The sequence below is a fragment of the Panthera tigris genome, chromosome A3, assembly GCF_018350195.1.
Source record: "Panthera tigris isolate Pti1 chromosome A3, P.tigris_Pti1_mat1.1, whole genome shotgun sequence".
Taxonomy (NCBI): Eukaryota; Metazoa; Chordata; class Mammalia; order Carnivora; family Felidae; genus Panthera; species Panthera tigris.
In genome coordinates this window covers 37,340,390-37,364,789 of record NC_056662.1, presented here as the reverse complement: position 1 = coordinate 37,364,789, position 24,400 = coordinate 37,340,390, and the positions used below count along the sequence as shown (strand labels likewise).

General features: G+C 37.9%; 1 protein-coding gene across 3 annotated transcripts in view; it reads right to left on the bottom strand.

Annotated features, from left to right (window-relative positions):
- The window catches only part of BTBD3 (BTB domain containing 3), a 35,593-nt gene that overhangs the window by 5,514 nt on the left and 5,679 nt on the right, over positions 1 to 24,400 (bottom strand). The window contains exons 1-4 of one of the 3 annotated variants that reach the window (XM_042980912.1): positions 19,077 to 19,356; positions 2,840 to 3,125; positions 2,258 to 2,348; positions 1,548 to 1,666 (exon numbers count right to left, since the gene is read on the bottom strand). In XM_042980912.1, the coding sequence (XP_042836846.1) occupies positions 1,548 to 1,666; positions 2,258 to 2,348; positions 2,840 to 2,982 (353 nt within the window). In that variant the 5' untranslated portion in view covers positions 2,983 to 3,125; positions 19,077 to 19,356. Of the gene's footprint in view, positions 1 to 1,547; positions 1,667 to 2,257; positions 2,349 to 2,839; positions 3,797 to 19,076; positions 19,357 to 24,400 lie in introns of those variants that run through there. The other 2 variants (XM_042980913.1, XM_007086810.3) reach the window with 2 other exon arrangements.

Sequence of the window (24,400 nt, the reverse complement as noted above, 5' to 3'; positions counted from 1 at the left end):
CATTTCTTATTCTTACCACTTTTGGTGGACTGCATGTATAATTTTAAAAAGCTGTATTGAGATATATTCTAGGTAATACATCTGTAAGAAAAGATGCTTAGCAAATGACTTAGGTAAAATGTAATTTTGTAATTTCTTATTCATGTTTCCTAATTATGTATACATGTGGCTGAATCAACAACACAACACTACTGGACTGCAGTGCAGTCAAAACGCTGAACTCGTGTTGCCGTTCTCCTCCGCCAGAGACAATGTCAAATATACAAAGCTGACTTTACGGGGAAAAACAAAACAAAACAAAACAAAACAGAACAAAACCCTTTCCAGGTAAAACTGGTTTCTGTACACATCCCTCGTCACTAACTGTTGGTTGTTAAAAAGTGGTGAATTAGTTTCACCTTTTGGTAGGTACTTCATATGCTCACTTATCTTTAATTTCCCTATTTCCCATTGTCAAAGTTTCAGTTAGAAGAAATTAGATTTCAAAACTACAACATAAATAGAGAATTGAATACTTCAAGTGCTAGAACTATAGTACTTATTTTTCAGTAGAAGCAGACAATAAATATATTGCAACATTTTAACTATTTGTGGGATTATTGTCCAACTTGTTGACACACAGAATATTTTTTTTCAACAAACCTATTTATTCCAGTGAACCAAAATCCCTACAGCAGCAGATATCCTTGAATTCCTGATATACTTGGTGTGCTAGAATAAGGATTTAACACAAATCATTAAGTATTATTTAAAATTATCATCAGATTTTAACCACACTGTCTAGCACCAATACACATCAAAGAAGCGGATTCTATTTAGCTGATGAACATGTATTGGATTCTGAAAAGCACCATGAGACATAAAAAAACTATTTTTTAAAGAAGTATGTACCTTACAGCTTTACATTTTTATATTACCCATTAAATACATATAAAACTATAGAAAACTATTCATCTGTCTCAAAAATGTCTCCTCTGCTACCAAAAGCAAATGCTTCTTATCCTTGAGAAATGGTATGTGATTTTATGTAAGAGTATGTATATGCATGTATATATAAAGATCAGATTATTTCAACACAGTAAGTTTTACATTTGTTGACAGAAAACAGTAACTCCTGGAAAACTCAAAAATCTCCTAACTGGTGGTACTTAAATGAGGTATACAATTTCTGGAACTGTGAAACAAAAATATAATATATGTCTCTAAAGACTTCTTCATACATGATGCTGTCAGAGATAATATGCTCTATTAGACAATGCCTACTCTAGGAAGTTATTTTTCTTTAAGTCATTAAAAATGAAATCACTGTACATGCCACTTGCTCCCAAAAATCTCAGGCCAAAGTGTTATTATAAATGCCTGCACCATTCCACATGCTTCCCACCGAAAGATGCACAGCAGTTTTCTCCAAAAACATTTACAAGGTAAGCAGCTCCCTCTTTCTTCATCTTTCTCCCTTTCTGTTACACAGAACTTACATTTAACTGTGAAACCAGCGGAGTACAGACATGGCATAAACAAACTCTAAACAAACGAACGGTGCTTACTTCAGCATAGCGAGAAAAGCAGCAGGCTCGACATCTGGTATACGGATTTCATCTTTGTCCTCAGCAAGTTCTCCGTAGAACATTGCATGGAACACAGAGCTCCCAACAGCTAAAACATACTGTGGAGAAAGGGAAATCTTATTTCATGCACTAAACTACAAGCATTTTCAGTAAATCAATCCAGAAAAACAACTCTAAGCAATCAGGTTCAGTGGACATAGAGCACCTACACCTGCTCTTTTTTCAAAGCCAAGGTACAGTGTATCTTGCCGTGAAAGCATGATAGATGTTCACGCAAGCCAGTCTTTACGCTGCTAATTACCTCAAGGCTTTAAGAGATTAATGGACAAGTTCCCTCATTACAAAATAAATAAATAAATGCATAAATAAAATAAAAACGTATCTAACCAATTTCTAAGGGAAGAGTAATAAACATGACTTCCCTAACCTGTCCCAACAACTTTCCATGACTGGAGAGTTAAGAGGGCATGTTTTTGTGTGGGACGTAAAGCAGGGTAGAGAGAAACAAAGAAAAAAATTAAGCGTGGCCAAGACCCTTTGGAGAGGCTGTGCCTTCTCTGTGATGGGTGAAACACGCACTGCCTGCCACCGGCAAGCTGCCCACCCCAACCAAGTTTCATTTCAGGCTCATGGAAAGGGTCCCTCTTTGTAAACCTCAGGACTAAACCAGTAATGCAGCTGTTGCTTACTTTGTGTCCTGGCAACCGCTGAGTCCCACCTGGTGGCCCAACCACAAAATGTACATCTGCCATCAAATCATTATTGAACATCACTGCATTTCTATAAACAGAGGCAATTCATTAATTCACAGCAGCCGGCATTTTTAAAACCCCTCCCCAACATACAAAGCCCACAAAAGAGTCACAAGCTAAAGCAACAGTTTAGTAACTTCGGGGTAAAACTACAAATAAAGATTCCAACTAAACAACTCTGTGATCATTGCAAACACATGGGAAGTAACAACAACAAAAAAAAGTTACACAAACTTTTCATCAGGCTAAGGACAAATAAAAGGTTTCTATCTTCAAACCTTCTGTGGTCCACAGACACAATCCTGTCACTTAAATGTTACAGCTTGCAAAAACATTTTTATCTAAGAGGAAAACAGCTGTACTGTTTTGGAAAAGATACAAGGCAGTTTTCCATTACCAGTAAAGCTTCTGGGAAAAGAGGAAACACAGATTTACGTTAAAATCCATTACAGGTTGTGCAAAAGCAGAAACTTCAACACAGGAAAACTTTGCAAGTAAATGTGCTGGCCCGGCACTTACCTTTCTCGAATGGTAGGATAAAGACCCTGCCAGTTTGGGGCCGGAATAAGATTGTTGTTACTGAGGTTCTGCTGGTGGTACTGCTGGACAGTGGTGCTGCTGGAGCTGGCTGGTTTTTTACGAGGGAATATATCAGCAGCCATCTTCTTCTTCTTTTTAGTCTTCAAGGTAATTATTTCATAACAAACTGGGGGCAACTTGCTGTTACTGCCGCCGCTGCTGTTGCCACTGCTGCTGCTGCTATTTGTTTTCTTCGAGCTTTTCTTGGACCTATTCTTTACCGTCTCTGGAAGCATCAAGAAGAAGGTGAGACATTTCATGTTCTTTTCCTTGTCATCTACCATGAGTACAGTGTGTCTCTCTTTACGGCTAGAGATCCCAAATTGGTGTAAACATCAAGGAAAGGAGGCTAGCACGAGCCAAGATGTTAACAGAAACCAACAAGCTGATGCTTTGCTTCTTTTCTCAGCCGGACAAGGTGACCTTTTCACTATGTTGAATAGAAACTGCCTTTAAGTTTTATCCAGTACTGGGTCTGCTAAATACATCTCCATCATGATTCCTATTTCTCTTATTTGCTCATAAAAATAACCCAGTTTCCTAGATCACCTGCAAATGCTACAGTGAGCGAAGATGACAGGCAGAGAGCCGCACTGCTTGTTCTCTGAATTAGGTTAGCAAGATGTGCTGGAGCCGCGCGAGTCTGTTCAGCCGGCTGAAGTTGTGTGGTGAATGGATCGGAGGAGAGTAGGTATTACAGCCCTGCAGATGGAGTCAGACAGCCAGTGCTCCGAGCCAATAGCTGAAGTCACCAATCATGATTGGACCAAGCAAAACAGTGACACCTATTGTAACGTGCATAGCTCTCATATTAAAGGAACAGCAGTTGCATTCTGTTGCCTCCTGTATTATTGCATATTTAAATAAGATAAACAACCTACGAAATATATCTGCAAACCGGAAAGGAACAGTTTGTGCCCACGGATTTCCCTTCAGTAGACATACATTTTAATTTCCCTAGCTAAATAAGCAGGATCAATTAACAAAGGGTAGGGACTGATATGTACTCTGTATTTCTAGTAAAATCTTCATCCCGGCAGCACTTAGTTTCAAATACTTCAAACAAAATCCTCCATTCTTCCAGCTTAAATGGATTATTAATAGCAAAACCATACTAAACAACACATTTATTACAGCTTAATGGAAAGGAATGTTGTTTTTCTTTTTCCAGTCTCTTTGAATGCAAGTTATAGTCTAGTGCAAAATAAGAGAGATGAGGTCATGTGTTCATTTTACCTCCCAACATTTTCTAGTTCCTATAATGATCTTTGACAGGAGTTTCAGGTCAGAAAATACTTTTAAATTAGTCTAAGATTATACCAGTAGGTTTAGCAGCACTGAAACTACAGACAAATAAAAATAAGATTCAAATGAGACAAGTCTGCTAATCAGTTTTTAAAGGCTGTAATTCACTAAAAATATGTCAGATGGGAGGCCCTGTTCAGGACCTCAAAATCCAGCCTAAATGTTATGGCTACATTTAATTTGTCATAATTTTGAAGACTATAATCCACATCTTCTAACACAAAACAATAATAAGGCCATTCAAGATGATACATGTTCTGATGCCGCCTAGTTAAAATGCAAACAGGTTCTCTCTGCCTGGAATCAGAAGAACATAAACTACTACCTATATGGTTTTCATAGATGTGAACCCCTCAACAATTTCTAGCTTTGTTGAACAAGAAAAAACAAAACACCTGCTGTAAGATCCACACATGTTTGTTTATTTTTAAAGAGGGACTAATGAGGAGACTTAATCTCACCCCTAGCTATCTGGACTACTCTCATTTGTTCCAGGTACAGCCGCTATTTGCTACTCCCCACCCCCCCCCCCCACCTCCTCGACCCCCGAACGCAGACTTCATGGCCATGGTCCTGCTTGTTGCACAGCATTCATCTGAATAATGAGTACCTGACAGAGCGAGGGCTCAACGAATGGAGCTATGATGATGATTATAACTAGTAATCTGCTGCAGATAACACACCGAAATCAAACTTTAATCCCTGGGACCCTTGGTCATGAGACTGAGCCAAGGAATATCCTCTGTATTGTCATCATTATTACCCTTAAAACCCTTACATCATTATTGCAAAGCCAGTGCAAGGCAGACTGTGTATGTAGGACCACAGCCTTTACCACAGGTTATTCACCCCCATTTTAGATGGACCCTGAAGTGCTGCTTATTTATTACAATTATTGTGTTCCCGATCACAGGGCTACCACAAGCATACATATATATATATATATATATACACACACATACATACACACATACTTTCAAATCACACAACGTTACAGGAAGAGAGCTCTAGAGACTCATTTTTAAAGCCCATGGTGAAAGGTATAAAGAAGGAACAAATGAGCTCCTATTTGAACTAACTCCCAGACTGACGTTAAAATCAAAGGATTTCTCTCCTTGCTGGTCGGCTACAGAACTTCCTGACAACAACCTCCTAGGAAAGCCCCCATGACAGGATGACAGGAAGGTCCTTGGTCCTTCTGACCAGGATAGTCCCACACATACCTGGCTTTCAGGTCTGACAGTAACCAATTAGAATGGAAAGGGAAACGAGCTGTTACAAGACAGACTAATAATTGTTAACTGGACAGACAAAATAGAAAAAGCACAGGGGCACCTGGGTGGCTCAGTTGGTTAAGCATTTGACTCTTGGTTTTGGGCTCAATTCATGATCTCACGGTTTGTGGGCTCCAAGCTGCTAGTGTGGAGTCTGCTTGGGATTCTCTCTCTCCCTCCCTCTTTCTCTCTGCCCCTGCCCTGCTTGTGCATGTTCTCTCTCAAAATACATAAATAAACTTAAAAAAAAAAAAAACAGGAAAAGCATAAAAAGTAGAAGACTTCGTGGTTTTTACTCATTTCACATGTTGTTCAACACCTTTTACCAAGAAAGCCTCAAACACTGCTCTTACACCACTAAAATAAAAAGTGCACCTAATAGTTTGAGCGAAAATTACAGAATATTTTAAAAACTGCTCTTTCTGAAATTAAAGGCTTCAGGTATTTGGACAATTAAGTTCCGTGGAAATATTTTGTGAATATACTAGTTACAAGAAGCAGTCCTAAACTGGAGTCCCCTAAAACCGTGCTGCAAAGAGGGTGCTGCCCCTCATGAGGTGTGGGGGCTGATGAGCATGGCTGTGAAAGATGTGTTCTTCACTACAAAAAAGTAATCCAATTAAAAAATAAAAATGCCATTTCAATTTTTGTGGCCAATCTGAAAAGCATGAAAATGATAATAAAATCAAGACATGGAAAACTTCTTAAGAGCTTCATTTTCCTACCACGGTTTAAAAGACAGGTAGTATAAAGTCCTTGCTACTACAAGTGTGGTCCACAGAACAGCAGCATAAGCAGCAACACCATCTCCTGGGAGCCTGTTAGAAATCCAGAGTCTGCATTTTAATAAGACCCTCCAGGTAATAAGTATGATGTTCAAGTTTGACAACACCTCATGTAAGATTAAAATAAGAGGGTTACAGGGTCTCCCAAAGATCCAGTATCAACACCTGGTGCCATGTTTTGCATTCCATTATCAAGTAAATGGAGAAAAAATACAAAATGACTTAATTTGGGTTGGTCATAAAACTTAACCTTCATGTCTTACTCTGAAATTCTTCTGATTAGGCCCAAAATGTCAAAATTCTAGGATTCACGTGTGTGCACAGCCAACTGAGAGGCTTCAAAATATTTTTCAATGCTCTGGAAAAGCTCATGTCCCGATTATTTTACAGGACAACGACAGAGACCATTTTAGTCAGAAACATTAAGGATTAAAGAATGCCAAGATGAACGACTTAATATTTATACAATAATCTACTTCATAATTCTGTTTCAAAAAATTAGTGTTGTGACACAGCAAAACTAGTAATCAAATAATGTGGTTCAGTCCTGGTGCAGCCACAAAAGACTGTGTGTATGTGTGCTGAAGGTGAGGGGTGCCTGAACAAATCATTTAGCCTTAAAGGGCCTCAAATTCCTCAGCTACAATATGAAGAGGTTCTCTAGAATAGATGACTGTTTTTCAATCTGTACCTTCAATCCACTTTAGTAAGAAATGCGTTTTATATTCAGACTCAGTATTAGCACAAGTGTGAAAACACACACAAAAATGGAAAGACCGTTCACAAAACAAAAACTCTTAGCATGTTACGACAGTATAGATATTATCTTATTTTTCTCTTTTATTTTTATTGTTGGTCTTGATTCATTCCATTGATTTCATGACCACAGTTTAAGTAATAATGGTCTAGCTTTATTTTTAATAGCTTTCAAGGTTTCATATTCTAGGGTTCTTTTCTATCAAGAGCTTGGACTTGAAGGAGGATATGGCAGCTCAACAAATAACATGCACAACTGGGAGTGTGCATGTATTTTTCTAGAAAGAGAAGCCATAGTTATCATCTGTCCTTCAGAGTAATCCATGATCCAGAACACAATAAAATATTATGAAAATCTAAGACTGATGTGAATATACAAAGTATTTATATCACTTTCCTCTCTGCTTTCTTTTCTACAGTCTAGTTCATTAAACACAAATTATAGCTTCTTTTTCTCCCTTGAAATTAAATGTAAAGAGTTCAAACTCCATCTGTTGAATCTACAACCCAGAAACATTACCCACTATGTTGAAGAGTGAATAAATCAAGGATATCAGCTCGAAATCTATGGTCATATTCCACCTCTAAAATTTCCTTACAACAACTAGCGTTACACCTCCTGAATTTTAAAGCTGTTATGAGACATGGTTAATCCGCCCTAATATATTGGTCAAGGAGCCACCAATCTTTTATGAAGTATACGCAGGTATCTCCCACTTTTCAAAAGTTCACATTATGGACTTCGCTCTTATGAAGGACCTACATTAATACATGTTTTCACTAGCCAGAGGAAATACAAAGAGAAATTTTGCTTTTATGAAAAAAAGCACAACAGGCCTTCAGCATTTGTTTTGCAGTGAGCCATTCCAGAGGCAGTACACATTTTGAGAAAAGTGGCACCACCACTCCGCCTCCCCAGGAACTCTACTCAGCATCAAGCTCCATAGCTCTGAACTCTATGAGCATCTGTGCTTTACACCTTGATTTATTTTGTGCATCCATTAGCAACATGTGTCCTAAAGTATCAGAAAAGCCAAAGAGAGGTTATTTTTGGGGGTCTGGGAACACTCAAGACTTTTTCCAAATAAACTAATGGTAATTGCTTCTTCTTTGTGCCATTTTGGCCTACGAAAGGTTTCACAGGTACACTGTACTTCTGGATAGTAGGGGAAACATGTGCTCTTAAAATACAACATGCTAATCATGTAACATGTTAAATGACTGGCATACGATAGTGAGCAAGATTACGAACCAAACAAGTTAGCTAGTAAAAGTGGATTTTAGATAATTTTTACAATTGTCAGAAAGTTCAATCATCTTTCTCTCTTTTCATTCAATTCCCAATAATAACAAAATTATCAACAGAATTTAAGTTCACTTAGATCATCCTCTTCACCACTGGAAGGTTTGCCAGACATCCCTCTTTATTTAGTAGAAACCTGTATATTCAGTTTGGGACCTGAATGAGATTTGGAACAGAAAGGGACAATACAAATTAATACATTTAATGCAACTCTATCCACAGATAAAGTGACTAGGTGTCCAGAAGATTAAGGGAGTTGTGAATAGTTAGGGAGGGGGGGCAATGTCTGGACTAGAATAAAGATTTCCAGACTGCTTGCCTAATGTTGTCTGTTCCGCTCTAATTTCCATCCACAGTTAATTATATCCACATTTTTACATAATGCTTTATTTTCATATTTTTATCTACTTTAAAAGAAAAAAAATATATGCAAAAATTACAGATATGAAAACCATGAACATGGTTTTATATATATATATACACCACACACACACACATACACACACACATACATACACACATACACACTCCGTACCCTGCAGAAAGAATTCTAGGGCATTTTCTGGAAAAAAATGGAGAGGAACTCTAACAGGAAGGAACATAAATGCCTAACAGCCATGAGGAAGCTGCTGAAACACACAGAAGAGGCTCTCCAGGTAAAACGAAAGTTGGAAAAACCAGGCACTCGTGGTCTACCCCAACAAATCCTATGTCAACAACCAAGAATGCTGGCAACTCTTGTTTAACTTGCTCTAACTCTGGACTCCTTGTCTGAACTTGCATTTGGTTTACCAGAAGATACCTGAACAGCTACAAGTGAAGTTAACATGGTAAACTGTGGAAAGGATCACTTCTAAAAATTACTAATAGACCATCACAGAGGAGAGAAATTTCAATCTAACCTGATTAAGTCACAATGGAACAGGGTATTGTTTTTGCTTACTTTTCAATACTGAGCAAAAAATACGTTTGTGATATAAGAGATAAAAAAGATAAGCAGCAAAATGTTGGCAGTTCCTAAAAATAGCAACAGCTGCTGGAAAATAGACGATATACTTTCTAAATTTAGAAATAAATATGGAGCCAAGCATTGTCAGCATGGTATAGTGAAAAAAGCAAGAGCCATCAAGAAGTGACCTTAAGGTACTGAATATCCTTAAGTCTCATTTTATTCATCTGCTAAATGGGGTAATTATACCCATTCAGCCCTCTCAGGTTTACTGTGAAGGCAAGATTACATGTTTGTGAAAGTGTTTTGATAAAAGTCTAAAACACTTCCCAAAAGGTAAGCTTTCACTATTAGTAACAACTGTACCCAAAGCAGGAAGTATTTGTGATACAATCTTCCAAAACAACAAAAACCCAAAAATTAATCTGGCTCCCTGCCCTTATAATCTTCCAGGCCTCACAATTAATGACATTCCATCCCCATCTGCAGGCTTGCTCTAGCCTCACTCACAGGCCAAGAGGTCCTGGGTTGCTGAGGCTCTTGTGGGGATTTTGCAGGTGAGGTTGTGTTGTACACCGTGATTAGGTCCCCACCTGATGCCTAAATCTACACCTGGAACCCATACTCCAGGCTAGATGTCCCCTGGAGTTCATGTCTGTGAGACCGCCTGTTGGCAGATGCCCTGCTGGACCCCTTTTCTGAGAGGGCCCAAAGCTACAACTTACCCATGTATGAACTAGCAACTCGACTTGACCTCTCTCAGCCATGACCTAGTTTGAATTATAGCACCAAGGGTGAGAACACAAGCATTTGGGCGAAGCATACCTCAGTGTGGCTGGAAGGATAAGGCTCGTGGACAGTTTCATTAAGTTATTTCCTTCTCACCACAGAGCTCCAGTTAACCTTCACTTGTTCTTTAAACTTAGAAAATATGCCCAAAGGTAGAATGTGACTATCTCTGAAGGCAGGAACAATGATTTCTTTTTAAAATTTTGTTATGATATTTAACATGATATTTGATGCTTATATAAGCTATGTCTGTATACACTTGTTTGGAATACTAAACACCTCACTGAAATCCCAAGTCATTCTCTATCATGTTAAATGAGGTGATCTTGAGAAGAAACAGTATATAAAATTTATCATATGAGATACTCTAAAGATAACTACTTTTTTAAAATTTTTTTATTTATTTTTGAGACAGAGAGAGACAGAGCATGAGCAGGGGAGGGGCAGAGAAAGAGGTTGATACAGAATCCGAAGCAGGCTCCAGGTTCTGAGCTGTCAGCACAGAGCCCGACACAGGGCTCAAACTCACAGACTGTAAGATCACGACCTGAGCCGAAATTGGATGCTTAACCAGCTGAGCCACCCAGGCACCCCTAAAGATAACTATTTAAAGGACTACTATCATGAGTTCTTTTGTAAGTTTAAGATACTTTGGTAAACAAGGTAATCAATTCCTTATTTTTATATACTCTGGATGATCTAGTAAATTTCCTCATGTGTAAAAGTGTTCACTACCTAATCTCTTATTTTTTCCCAATTCTAGATTTCTAGGATTAAAGAATCTGTATGTTTAGCAGAAATACTGATTTATTTAATATATTTTCTTTACATTTTAATATTATGATTATGACCAGTACCCAACAAAAACTATGCACATACATATGTCATTATTATTAGAGAGAGAGAGAGAGAGAGAGAGAGAGAGAGAGAGAGAGAATCCCAACCAGGCTTTGCACTTACTGTCAGTACAGAGCTCAATGCGGGGCTTGATCTCACAAAACTTGAGATCATGACCTGAGTCAGACGCCCAACTGAATGTGCCATTATTTAATTATTAAGACCTCCCCTGTTTTAACATCTCTGAAATTGAATTTATCTTATAATTGATGGCAGCTAACAGTACAACTAGTAGGACTTTTTCTTCCCTTTCTTATTTGTACATAAAATAATACCATGTCTTACAGCTGATGACACCTTATAATCAGTGAAATAAGGTAAAAGATACACAAGTCAATGGAAAGAAAGGATTCTCTTTAGATTGGTTAATCATTCCCCCAACCAGGCAAGATGGCCTCTCAAAATTCTGGCTCAACTACACTAGAATAACTGAGCTTTCATCAAGAAATCCTTTGTTAAAGTTTATAATCACAATTCTCAATTGAGTTTGCTACTTTGACAACCGATAATATGCAGAGAGTCTAGATGGAAATTCCAAAATGAGAATTTCCATCGGTAAGAGATCCAGCATTAATGCAATGCATTTCTCCTATTTTCTCAGGGCACAACAACTATGCATGTACACAAACCTCGTTAATAGAAGCCTATTAATTCTTTGGGTAATGTTTACTAAAGATATTTTACCAATCAATGTAAGATTAACTTACAACATCATTACACATAGATTAAACCTGGAGCTAAAGGGAGTCCTTAGAAATCATTATTTTCAAACAAATAGAATCTACATTAAAATGTTAAAGAGGGAGACATATTGTTACTATAATACAATGATTCTATTCTATGTGTTACTTTCACCTAGGTACCTAAAAACAATTTATCCAAAGAAAAGTAAAATCAGGCCTCAAGAAGTCTCTTCTGAGAAGGCCAGAAAGAAGACTACAGTGATCCAACAGGGGACATTAATCCTACTAGAAATGCTGGAATGGAACAATCTTGCTGTGACCTTCTGTAGGTTGGTTGTTGGCTTCAGTTCACAGGAAGAAAATCATGTGCTAGTCAAAGAAAAACATTTTTTCTTAGTTTTTTTTTTTTTTTTAACTTCAGTGGGTGATTTTTTTTCCCTGATATTAGGAATAACTAAAAACATTTCCATAGTCAGATCATTAAAATAAAATCCAAAGCCCTTCTTCATTAAGGCCTAACCTAAACTTAACCAAAGAATGTCTTGCTGTATTTGGGAAAGTCACTTTTCCAATAAGCACATGGAATGGGACAATGCTCTAATCATCAGATACTGTATATCAATACTGGTTATTAATGGGGTAAATATCGCAGACCAATTTCCCTAACATTCACAATTCTGGTAAAAAAAGCTCTACAAGATGAAAAAAAAAAAGATTACCAAATACCAGTCATCTAAATAGGTGTTGTGCCCTTAGTCACTAAAAGGTGCTTAGAAATGAACACTGCTCTCCTATCATTCAATTTACCACTACCTCCTAAAACACCTGAAGTAATGATATACATGATATTAGGTTTAAAATTTTTATCACTCTAAAGTGAACAGAATTAGGTTTGGTAAAGGCAAGGCCGAGGTTGGCAAGTGAGCGTGACTTTTATTTCTTATTTTAACAAAATCACATAGAAAAAGACGAGTTACCAATGTGGTGATTATGTCATCATAATAAATACATCGACAAGGGTCTCAATTAATTACTATTTAATGAAATGCCTTCCTTCACTTTTACAATGTATGTGGCTGAAATGAAATATAGTTATTTTAAGCAAACAGTGCAAGATCTAAAAATAAGAAATCTGCTCCACTGAGATAAATTGTGCCACGGGAAAATACAAACATATGTGAAGTTATACAAGGCATCTTCACACCCAATTTCTAACCTATCTTTTCTAGAGTAGGGACCACCAAATGAAAATGAAAAAGGCACATACATTCTAAACTAAGCCACAAAAATGTTTCCTAACAAAAAATTCAAGTAGAATTAGAAGCCTGTGACAGAGGATTATTGAAACCAGCTTCTGGCAAAAACTCACAGTAAAATCTATCCTAAACCCAAATTTAAAAAATAGGTTTTATGCTACTTTTAATTAGCTGTTAAGTACACAATTCTCCATGACTGTTGTGAAGGACACTGTCCTATAAAGGTTGGCAAAACCCTCACTATATCAACACCAAGTAACATTCAGAAATTGCCCCCATTTGCTGCAGAAAATAATAATTTGGCACTGATAAAGTATTCCCTTGTTGTTTCCATCCCTCATGCTGCTGTAATTGGAATAAAGTTGAGAGGGTTCTGTACTTAGTTTCACTGCATGCACCAGAAGTAGAAAAATAAGGTATTTCAAAGAAAAATTCAATTGTAATATGTATTCAGCAAGCATTTCTTTTTTTAATTAAGAGCTACTATATAAGTAGGTCAGTACTTGAACTGCCCAGAGGTACAGAATAAAAGAAGTTAATTTCTCATAAAATAATGCTCAAATGAGTCTCACTTAGAAAGTCAAAAGTATTCATAAGAATATGTTTTTAAATTTGGGTTTCCTGAATCTCTGCATCACAAAACAACAGGTAGACAGTGTTTACATGTGTACGTTAACTATAGTGCAATTAAAGATTAATGAACATTCAAATCCAAATATATCCTCAACAAGTGGCAATTCAACTGTTTAGTTCTGTTGTTGTTGTTTCAATAACAGAGAAACAGCCAGTTCACCATCATTCAGAGGTACATGGACCCATACATGGGTTTCAGACCGTCTCTGAAAATGGTGATCACAATTTATAGGAGTTAGGTCTCTGCATACACATTCTAATAGCCAGCTATAGGGAAGCCGTGATCCACTAAGACTTTAGAATAGGAAACGTGGTTGATATCACTATTTAAGGTAACATTCTCTCATAAAGTTTAAAATATAGCATCAAACAGGAAACAAAAAGGAATATTAGGTGGCATGTGGCCAAGTGCATGTCAGGACTGCAGACCAAATATCTCTCCAGGAAGAAATGAAGAAATTCTGTCTTCTCAGAGAGAGGAAGCCTCATGTTTTGCAATGCATTCTGAATCGCCATGACATGGCTGTGAGCTAACTTGTCCTCTTCATGAGCTCACTTTGCAAACAAAACTATTCCCACACTGCAGATGAACTAATTGTCTCCTGCCATCCTCACTGCTCTTTCTTCCCTACAAATCTACCCATCAGAAGCCTATCTATCCTTCAATGTAGTCCAAAGACACCTCAACAAGGCAGATTTTCTGGTGCTTAGAGACTATCCATGCTGTACTTTCTCACATTCCATTTTGCCTTATGGTGTCTGATTAGAAGACGTTCTCTGAGGGCTGCATCTCTGCATCTCCCAAAGAGAGCTAACAGCACCACACCCACACCAGGCTTTCAATCACTTTGTAACAGGAAGGACCTAGTCCAACACATCCAAGTCCATCTAGAACCCTAGATGGCATTTGTGGAGTACAACTGGTCCTGAGCTTAAAATGGTCTGAAACTAAGGTCTATGATGTTTCTAGCTGCCTGAGCTGCAGGCTTATGCTAGGTACAGTGGTAAAGAACCTAGACATCTATTAAATGTGTCCCCAGGCTCTCCTGAACATGTCTAAGCATAAATGTGGTTTTGTAATATCACATTCATCTTGCAGCTAGGCCAACTGACAATACTAAAGTTCAACTTAAAGCATGTCCCCACATGTGCTTAAAAAGCAAGGCTTTACTTTACCAGAAGTGTGAAACTTACTGCAGTAAGGATATTCACATATTCAAAGTGTGAGTTAACCACGGCAAGACCCAGTTACTAGGACAAAGCTGCCTTTATCAACTAGTCTCAATTCATGGTCTGGCATATTTATTTATAGCACCAGTAGAGAATTTTAGTGATTTAATGAACTGGAAAGGATAATAAATTCTCGGCAATTCACATGAAAGGAAGAAAGCAGTCATATGAATAATCTAAAAAAACAGATAATTAAAGAGACTTTTCCTTTGAAATGTATTTCGTCTATATTTAACATTGAATGGATAAATTTCCACTACATTAGACACACCCAATCTTCAAACAAAGTAATAAAACAGGCTTGTGTGTACAGGGCTCGGTATATGAACAGTCTGGAAACTCACGCCTACATGGCAAACAAACACAGTGCCAGGGATGGGCAATGTCACATTAAGATTACTGCGGAGCATGAGCACAAGTAGGAAAGTACACTTCTTACACATGTCTCCACACCATGCTTTACAAAGAAGAACCAAAGTGTTAGGTAAAAAAGTATTTGTTTTTTTCCCAAAAAAATAAAGAATTCTCAACTTCCGTCTATATATTCTCTTACAATATTGGAGTAAGAATAAATGGAGATAGTAATATCAATAGTGGAACAACTGAATATATTAACTGTGGCTGCAAAAGCTCTTGCATGTTTATAAAGGAAACTTTTACCACCAGCAAGGATTTTAAAAATCATTAGTAGGGTTGACAACATTAAAAAACTGTTATAAACCAATGGCTTGAATTGTGTGTTGGCAAAAAATAAAAAACAACGTGGATTTCTAAAGAAGTTAAATTTGTTATAAAAATGTATTTTTTGGAAGGTGGGATAAGGTAAATATATTGTTTTGTGCCTGCTGTGTAAGTATGCATGATTTTAAAGTATTAAATAGCATTGTAAGCGGTTTTGAAATGTACTGGTGAAGAAAGTATTTGAAGTAGGTACAAGTGACTGAAGCCCTCTGAACCCCCCTAGAAACATCTGGTAGTGGCGATGCATAACCAAGAACCCTCATGAGAGGAGCCATCTGCTCCAATTAGAAAAGGGAAGGTTCTGTCCAGAAGCTCCAAAGAACTGGTCCATAGCCTGGCTGTGTGACTCTTTTCACTACTGATGCTGTTAGTTCTGAAGCCACCTAAAGATCAGTCCAGTGAATCCTGAGCAGCCAAAGGACAAGTCAAATCACCCTTCTTTCCCTATTCTTCCCTGCCCAAACCTGGGGAATGGGAGTATTTAGGAATAGTGGTGAAACAGCTTGGGCAAATGCAGATTAGCTACTGTGCATACCTTTGCCTTAATCAATGCAGTTTCATGGGGAATCTCTGGGAGATGCAGCAGTAAAAACTGTTGATTTAATTACGCCTTAACCCTTGAGCACACATCTTTTTAATATTCTGTGTGATGAAATGGGAAGTATGCTTAAAGCATTTCTAGTGAAACTGAAATAGAATGGTTGCCTTGAGGGAAAAAAAAAAAAAATACTCCTGCAATTGTTTGTGTTAGAGCTGAACCAACCACTTCTTCCATGGAACACCAATGAACTTGAGAAAATTTGCCAAATATGCTTATTCACATTTAAATATCTAGCAGACATTTTCTCAAAAATGAAGTGAGACTGTCACTTCAAACAAAACAAAATTATTGCCAATGATAAAATTCAAACGTTCGAGCAAAAGTTAAAATTTTGGAAATCTTGATTACACCACGGTGAGTTTGAGTTTGATAGCTTCCCAATACTTAAAGATTGTTTCTAATGAGATTGGTGATGCTGTTAAATGAATGTAATTTTTTTATATTGTATTATGAAACATAACATTTGAAGGATTTGCATAACACACTGATCCAATGTTTTCTAATAATAATGCAATTACAGTAAAGAATCATGCACAGGGGGGAAATGGTCCATTCAAAGTAAAAGACCAATGAATTTCAGTATAACAAGAGTACACTGATGGTTTTACATTTCACATGGCAATTAACCTTTAAAACTACCATTCAGGGAGGCCTGAGTGGGTCAGTTTGTTGAGGGTCTGACTCTTGATCTTGGTCCAGGTCATGATCTCCCAGTTTATGAGTTCAAGCCTGCCATAAGGCTCTGTGCTGACAGCACGGAGCCTGCTTAGAATTCTCTCTCTCTCTGCCTCTTCCCCACTCATGCTCTCTCTCTCAAAGTAAATAAACTTAAAAAACTTTTTTTAAATAAAAATAAAAATCTACCATTCAAATTTTGATGAGGTATCAAACATTCACAATAATCTGAAAAGGGTATTAAAATGTCTTTTCTTTTCCGGCTACCTATCTATAAGACCAGATTTTTGTCATAGGATTCAAACCAAAATATTTATTTTTATTTTTTTAATGTTTATTTATTTTTGAGGGAGGGAGAGAGAGACAGAGAGAGAGTGCGCACACACATGAATGCGGGAAGGGCAGAGAGTGAGACATAGACTCTGAAGTAGGCTCCAGGTTGTCAGAAAGGAGCCTGACACAGGGCCCGAACCCATGAATTGTGAGATCATGACCTGAGCCAAAGCTGGATGCTTAACCAACTGAGCCACCTAGGTGCCAGAAAATATTTATTTTTAAACATGTAAGTAAATATATAAAATTTATCTTTGCTTTCATTTCTGCACCAATAAATAACAACAGATATAACCCCTATAAACAAAAGTTCTCTGATTTCTCAAAATAAGAGTAAAAGAATCCTGAGACCAAAAAGTATGAGAACTATGGATGCCTGCCTAGCATCCTAAGGAATTTGGATTTTACTGTAAGCAAATAACGTGGTCAGTTATTAGAGGTTTTTAACAGTCTTTTAAAAAGGTGTTTATACATACCATCTTTTGGTTTTACTCTTCTAGAAAACAATAATCCTCGAAACAGAATTCTCAACTGCTCACTCCCCAAAAAATTTTTTTTTGTAGATAGAGGACGCAAGAATAACATGACAATCTCTGCCACAAAAATTAACAGCGAAGAACTATTATTCTATTTTTTTTTTAATTTTTTTTTTTCTTCAACGTTTTTTATTTATTTTTGGGAAAGAGAGAGACAGAGCATGAACGGGGGAGGGGCAGAGAGAGAGGGAGACACAGAATCGGAAACAGGCTCCAGGCTCCGAGTCATCAGCCCAGAGCCTGACGCGGGGCTCGAACTCACGGACCGCGAGATCGTGACCTGGCTGAAGTCGGACGCTTAACCGACTGCGCCACCCAGGCGCCCCTATTCTATTTTTTCTATGACAGTTTGGCAACTTAGCTTTGCTCCAGCCTCCCAAAATTCACAGAACATGAAGTGCATGATTTATTAATTGACACCTTCATGATATTAATTGAGATCTTCTAATAAAAATAGATTTTGAGCAGACAACTGTCCCTAGAAACTTCACATAAAGCAGTAAGAAAGATGCAGATATGTCTCCCCAATAATCTACTTTCTCCTATATTACATTCCCTTAGGAGAATTAGAAGTAGCAACCTCTGCTGTTTCCCGATGGGAAGCATGGCTGCCAACGTTAAGAGAATTTGCTGTTCAACTTTTTAAACCATGTTTATTTTATTTTTGGGAGACAGGGGGAGTGGAAGAGAGGCAGAGAGAAGGGGACAGAGGCTCTGAAGCAGGCTTCATGCTGACAGCAGCAGGTCTATACGGGGCTTGAACTTAGAAACCGAACCATGAAATCATGACCGGAGCTGAAGTCCACCACTCAACCAAGTGGGCCACACAGGAGCCCCCCCCGTTCACTTTTGACCTTCATTTAAAAACAGACACATTAAGTTACAACATGCCTCTCTCACACTAATTTAATACCTTCCTATATACTACAGTATTTGAGGTTATAGAATATCAAAATCTGTATACGTATTAAGTAGTAGAAAAGTTGTTGGAAATAAAATTTAGGTTAGGACTTTGATGAAGTCAAAAGGAAATATTTAATCTACCATCAGTAACTTTTCATTTAAAAATAGCCTTTTCTAGGGCACCTGGCTGGCTCAGCTGGTGAAGCACGCGACTCTTGATCTCAGGGTTATGAGTTCGAGCCCCACGCTGGGTGCAGACCTTACTTAAAAATAAAATCTTTAAAAAAACCCAGCCTTTTACTAAAGAGCTGGTGTTCAAACACCTTCTTAGCTTCACTCATAAAAGGATTTCAGGGGTTGTGTATGTTGGTAGAATTGTGATCCTCATAATTACTCTATACCCAACAATTATATGTTATTACAAAGACTGTAAAATCAGAATACAGGTTGTCCTGAACTTGAGCATCTGATTTTCCTATAACTTAAGACAGGTACCATTATATATTGACATCCCCAACCAATACTCACCTGGTAGAATATATCACTGCCTGGTGATGATTTTAAGTACCTGCCGGCAGCTGTATGCTAGCAAGAACTCAGGATCAAATTTGGCATTTTGAGGAGTCTTTCATGGCACTGACAAGAGAAAGTAGATAATAAAGTAACCTAGAATTTCAGGTAAGCATGGGCTGATCTTGTAGGTCCCAGAGAAATACTGTTGAATAGTATTAAGTTAACTAGAAAATCTACTAATTCACATAAAGAAGTTCCACAACACTTACTGAAAGATGTGAAGCCATGTGGGGGACAGGGTGGGGAGTCCACCATAAGAAATGACCAGCAGGGACTGGAAGTGACTGACTGCACACTGCACACTATCCCTCCAGTGCTGATTGCCTGCTCTCCAACAGATGGGTGCTAGCTTCTAGCACTTACTTATTACCCTGTCTCCTAAGATCCCAGAAGAAATCATGGGAAGGGAGGGAGCACTCTGGGATGCACCCATGGAGAATGGATGTCCCACGTGGGAGGTGGGGGTAAGGCTATATGCAAGAAATAGCAACATTCAGCAATAGCTGTTTGGAGCCTGAACCTGAATCTTGAGCAGGAGGTACTTCTGGGTAGATTCTCGCCATTTTTAATGTTGACAATAAGATTTTGGGAAAAGAAGCCTGCTGTAGGTCTAACTTAAAATATTAGAAAATCTTCTAGACTTTCCAGGAATATAGATCATTCCCCAAATAAGACATCTAAATGTAGTTTGACTATTACACTTGACTTTTTACTACATTTTCCATGAACAAGGATATGAAAATAGGTGGGAGTCTTGGTAATCTCTTATCTGTCCAGAGACCTAAAGTAAAATAATTAGTCCCTCACTATAGAGTAGGTATGTTTGCTGGTGCTGAGTAGGCAAGAGCACCACTTCCAAACAAAACAAAACAAAACAAAACTGAATGCATATAAAAGGTGGCAATTAAAAAAAAAATCTTTAGAAAGAAAACAAATGTTTACATATGTTCTCAAACCAAGTGTAGAACTTTAAAAACATGGCATGTTTTCTAACTGGGCTATCAATTAATAAATAGCCTAAATTAAGGGTTATTTTGTGATTCAGCAACAGAAAGGCAGGTCAATGCTCTCCATTCAGACTTGGCCAATAAGACCTTGTTTGGGGTTCAAAATAAAATAATTGTAATAAAACCCAGATGCTAATATGAGTTTCAAAGGCAGAGCAAATTTATCAGGCAGATGCATTCAGAACAGTGTTGCTTCAGAAATTTTATTTCTAATGTGTAAAGATAATCACGGCTAAAACGTTTACGCCCTCTGAATATGGGGATTGCTCTTGCTCATATAACTACAGAAAAATTAGGTAGATAAAATACAAGGAACTAGATATGCCTAGGGAAAAAGAAAGTAAAGACTGAAGAAACATTGCACATTTTTGTATTTAGGTAACAGCTATTGGGTTTATGCATTTCTGGAGATACATTTTGGTTTACTGTCTATTCTTTGGTTGCTTATATGATCTCTAAAAAATCATCTTTTTCCTGCACATGACATTTATTTGCACAGCAAATGTAACAGGATAAACCATACAAACACTTCCTGCTCTATCGAAAGAGAAGTGAAGGGAGTCTGATGTTTTTGAGATACTATGGAATTGGAAGGACATAAAAGGAGGCTCTAGAAACACCGTAAGCAAAACTCTAAAATGACTGCTATAATGATTGCTGTGGGGATTGTAGTCCGGGAAGCTGAAGGTAAAGGACTTGAGATGCTTTGATTCTGTGGATTCAATATCATGTTCAATTATGTGCTTCTCTGCGGCTCTGAGTGGTTTCAAAATCACTTTATAAAAGAATTTATTTCAACCTTAAGGAATAAAGTTTAAAGGGGACATAAGAGATAGAGAGATGTCCTGAACAGCAAGAAGGCACAAAAGGAGAAAACAAAAAATGGCTACATTCCATTTTAACAGATTGGTTAAAAAACAAATATAGTAACAGTTAATCACTGATATTTACCAGGGAGTTCAGACAGGTAATTTGAAAAGTTCCCAAAGTGAGGCTGCTGCCCACCCTTGGTTAAGAGCTGAAATCCGAGAGCAGGTTCTAGAATATAATTCACCTGATTCAAATATGAATAAAGGCTGTTGGCTAGGCTTTTCTGACAATTAAGAGACTTGTCCCTACACATTGGCACAATTTAGCACTTAACAGGCAGTATCCTACTTAATCCTCATAACCAGTGTAGTATTATATCCATTGTAAATTATACATGTTCTGGAACTTCTCCATTGCCGGTAGGGTGTTAAATCATTAATGTTGGACCCAATAATGCCAAGGACTATGCTACTTTATAAGAAAATCACTGAAAAAGAAAAAAACAAAACAAACCAGAAGGCAGACTGCATTCATTCATACAAAAATATTTACTGAACACCTTCCATGTACTGGACGCGTGTGGCACCTTAATGAACAGACATAAAATATTTGCCCACACAGAACTTACAGCCTAGCAGGAGTGGGGAAAGACAATTCACCATCAGTCAGTCAGTCAGGTTGTATTTTAGAAGGTAATAGATGCTACAGAAAAAGGAAATGCAGAGCACTGTAAGAGGGATCCAGGCCATAACTTGCAATTATATATAAGGTAGACCTCACTGCTAAAGTGATATTTTAGTGAAGACTCACTCAAAGGAGGTGAAGAAACTGGCCATGAATGTATCTGGGGAGAAAATATTACTGGCACAGGAAAAACCCAACACAAAGACTTGAAAGTGGGATGTGTTTCAGGATCAGCAAGGAGGTGAAGATGACTAGCATGGAAAGCAAGAGAGGGAGGGAAGTGGGGAAGAGGTCAGAGTTAGGGTAGCCAGATTGTACTGGGCTTTGTGAATCATTATGAGGAAATCTTTTATTCTAAGTAAGATGGAATGCCATGGAACGGTTTTAAGTGTAACCTGACTTCTGTTTTAAAAAGATCGCTCTGGGGGAGCCTGGGTGGCTCCTAGTCGGTTAAGCACCTGACTCTTAAAAATTTCAGCTCAGGTCATGATCTCCTGGTTTCTGTGTGTTTCCGAAGTGTAGAGGTTATCACGTTCGCCTGACATGATCTCCTGGTCTGTGAAATGGAGCCCTGTGTCTGGCTCTGCACTGGCAGCACAGAGCCTGTTTGGGATTCTCTGTCTTTTCTGCTCCTCCCTCACTAGCACTCGCCACCCTCTCACTCTCTCTCAAAATAAATAAACGCTAAAAAAAAAAAATCACTCTGGGTGGCTCAGTCAGTTAAACATTCTTGACTTCAGCTCAGGTCATGATCTCACAGTTTGTGGGATTAAGCCCCATGTCAGGCTCTGCACTGACAGCACAGAGCCTGCTTGGGATTCTCTCTCCACCAACCCCCATTCATTCTCTCTCTCTCTCTCTCTCTCAAAATAAAATAAACTTAAAAAAAAAAAAAGATCACTCTGGTTGTTATTCGGATAACTTGTTAAAAGGAAGCCAGGGAAGGAGAAAAGAGAGGTCACTGTAATAATCTAGTCAAGAGGCCTGGAAACTTAGACAAAGATGCGAACAATAAAGGTGAGGAAAGGGGCTGAAATCCTGGATTTACTTGGAAAACAGCATTCTAGATACATTTGAAGATAAGTAGAATTTGCTGGTAGTCTTGATGTGGAAAGAAAGAGAAGAGTCAGGATGATTCCAAAGTTTTTGGCTTGAATAATCTGAAAACTGTACCTACCACCCACCAAAATGGGGCAGGCTGCAAGGAGAGTAGGTGTGTAGAGAAAAACAAAAAATCAGTTTTAATCCTGTTAAAACGGAAGTACCTTTTATGTATTCAAGTTAAGAAGTCAAAAAGGTAGTTGATATGTGCTCCAGAAGTTTCAGAGCACTATCCCTGCTGGAGATATCCACTGGGGAGTCTTAAACAGCTACGTGGTATTTTATTGAAGTCTCCCAACTGTTTATGACAAGAGTCCTACAGGAACTGAGCCCTGAAGCATTCCAAATTAATAGGTTGGTGAGGAAAACCCAGTGCAAATTTTAAAAAATGACAGAAAAAGTGAAACTAGTGGTCTAGTAGTTTAAGGAGGAAAAGTAGCTGCATGTGGAATCTTTAAAATCAGATGACATATGTCAAAAGAGAGGGGATGACCAATTGTATCAATGCAGGCAATAGGTAAAGATGAGAACTGACTGCTGGATTTAGCAACTTGGAATAGTTTCTTTAGAAAAAGTCCTAGTGACTCTATCCTCCCTCACCCCAGAGGACAATTAGGATTGAATATGATGTTATAGTTCAATTTGCTCATGAATTGAATTTGTTTTTCTAAAGAATTATCCAAAGGAGGGGAGCCTGGGGGGCTCAGTCAGTTGAGCCTCCGACTTCAGCTCAGGTCATGATCTCATGGTTTGTGGGTTTGAGTCCCGCATGGGGCTCTGTGCTGACAGCTCAGAGCCTGGAGCCTGCTTCGGATTCTGTGTCTCCCTCTCTCTCTGACCCTCGCCCGCTCACACTCTGTCTCTTTCCCACAAAATAAATAAACGACAACAAAAAAATTACCCAAAAAAAAGGATTTACTGCAATTTAATATTTGGGACTCAAATCACTTGATCCATTAAGAAATACCAGTGATACGGGCACCTGGGTGGCTCAGCAGGTTAAGAGTCCATCTCTTCATTTCGCCTAAGGCCAAGATCTCATGGCTTGTGAATTCAAGCCCACATCTGGCTCTGTACTGACAGTGCAGAGCCTGCTTGGGATTCTCTCTCTGCCCCTCCCTGCTCACACTCTCTCTCAAAAATAAACATTAAAAACAAAAAGAACTACCAGTGATAATCTTTAACTACTAACAGTAATTTGTTAATATATAATTCCTATCCCTTCACAAAACAAGACAAAAGAAAGCAACCTCTAGGCAAATTGGAAATAGGATATATATTTCATTTCTACTGATGAGGAATTATGATAAACTAAAAACCAGTATTTTACTACTGTTTTTCCTATTAAAGAACACAGGTTTGCACATTACCACCATTACTATTGATAACGAATGCTCCAGAAGCATTTTATAATGTTCCAGAATGTTAACATTAGTCAGCATGCCATAAAACCAAAATATAAGGTATAATTATTAGAAAGAAGTAGACTCAAGTATCATTATCGGTAACTGATTATATAACGAGGAAACCCAAGAGAATAAACTGCTCTTAGATGAAAAGCTCTTAGAATAGCCAGCTATAAATAAATACACAAAAATCAACAACTATCTTATACTAACAATAACCAATTTGAAGAATCCATCACAATGGCAACAGAAAGATAAATACTGAAGAAAA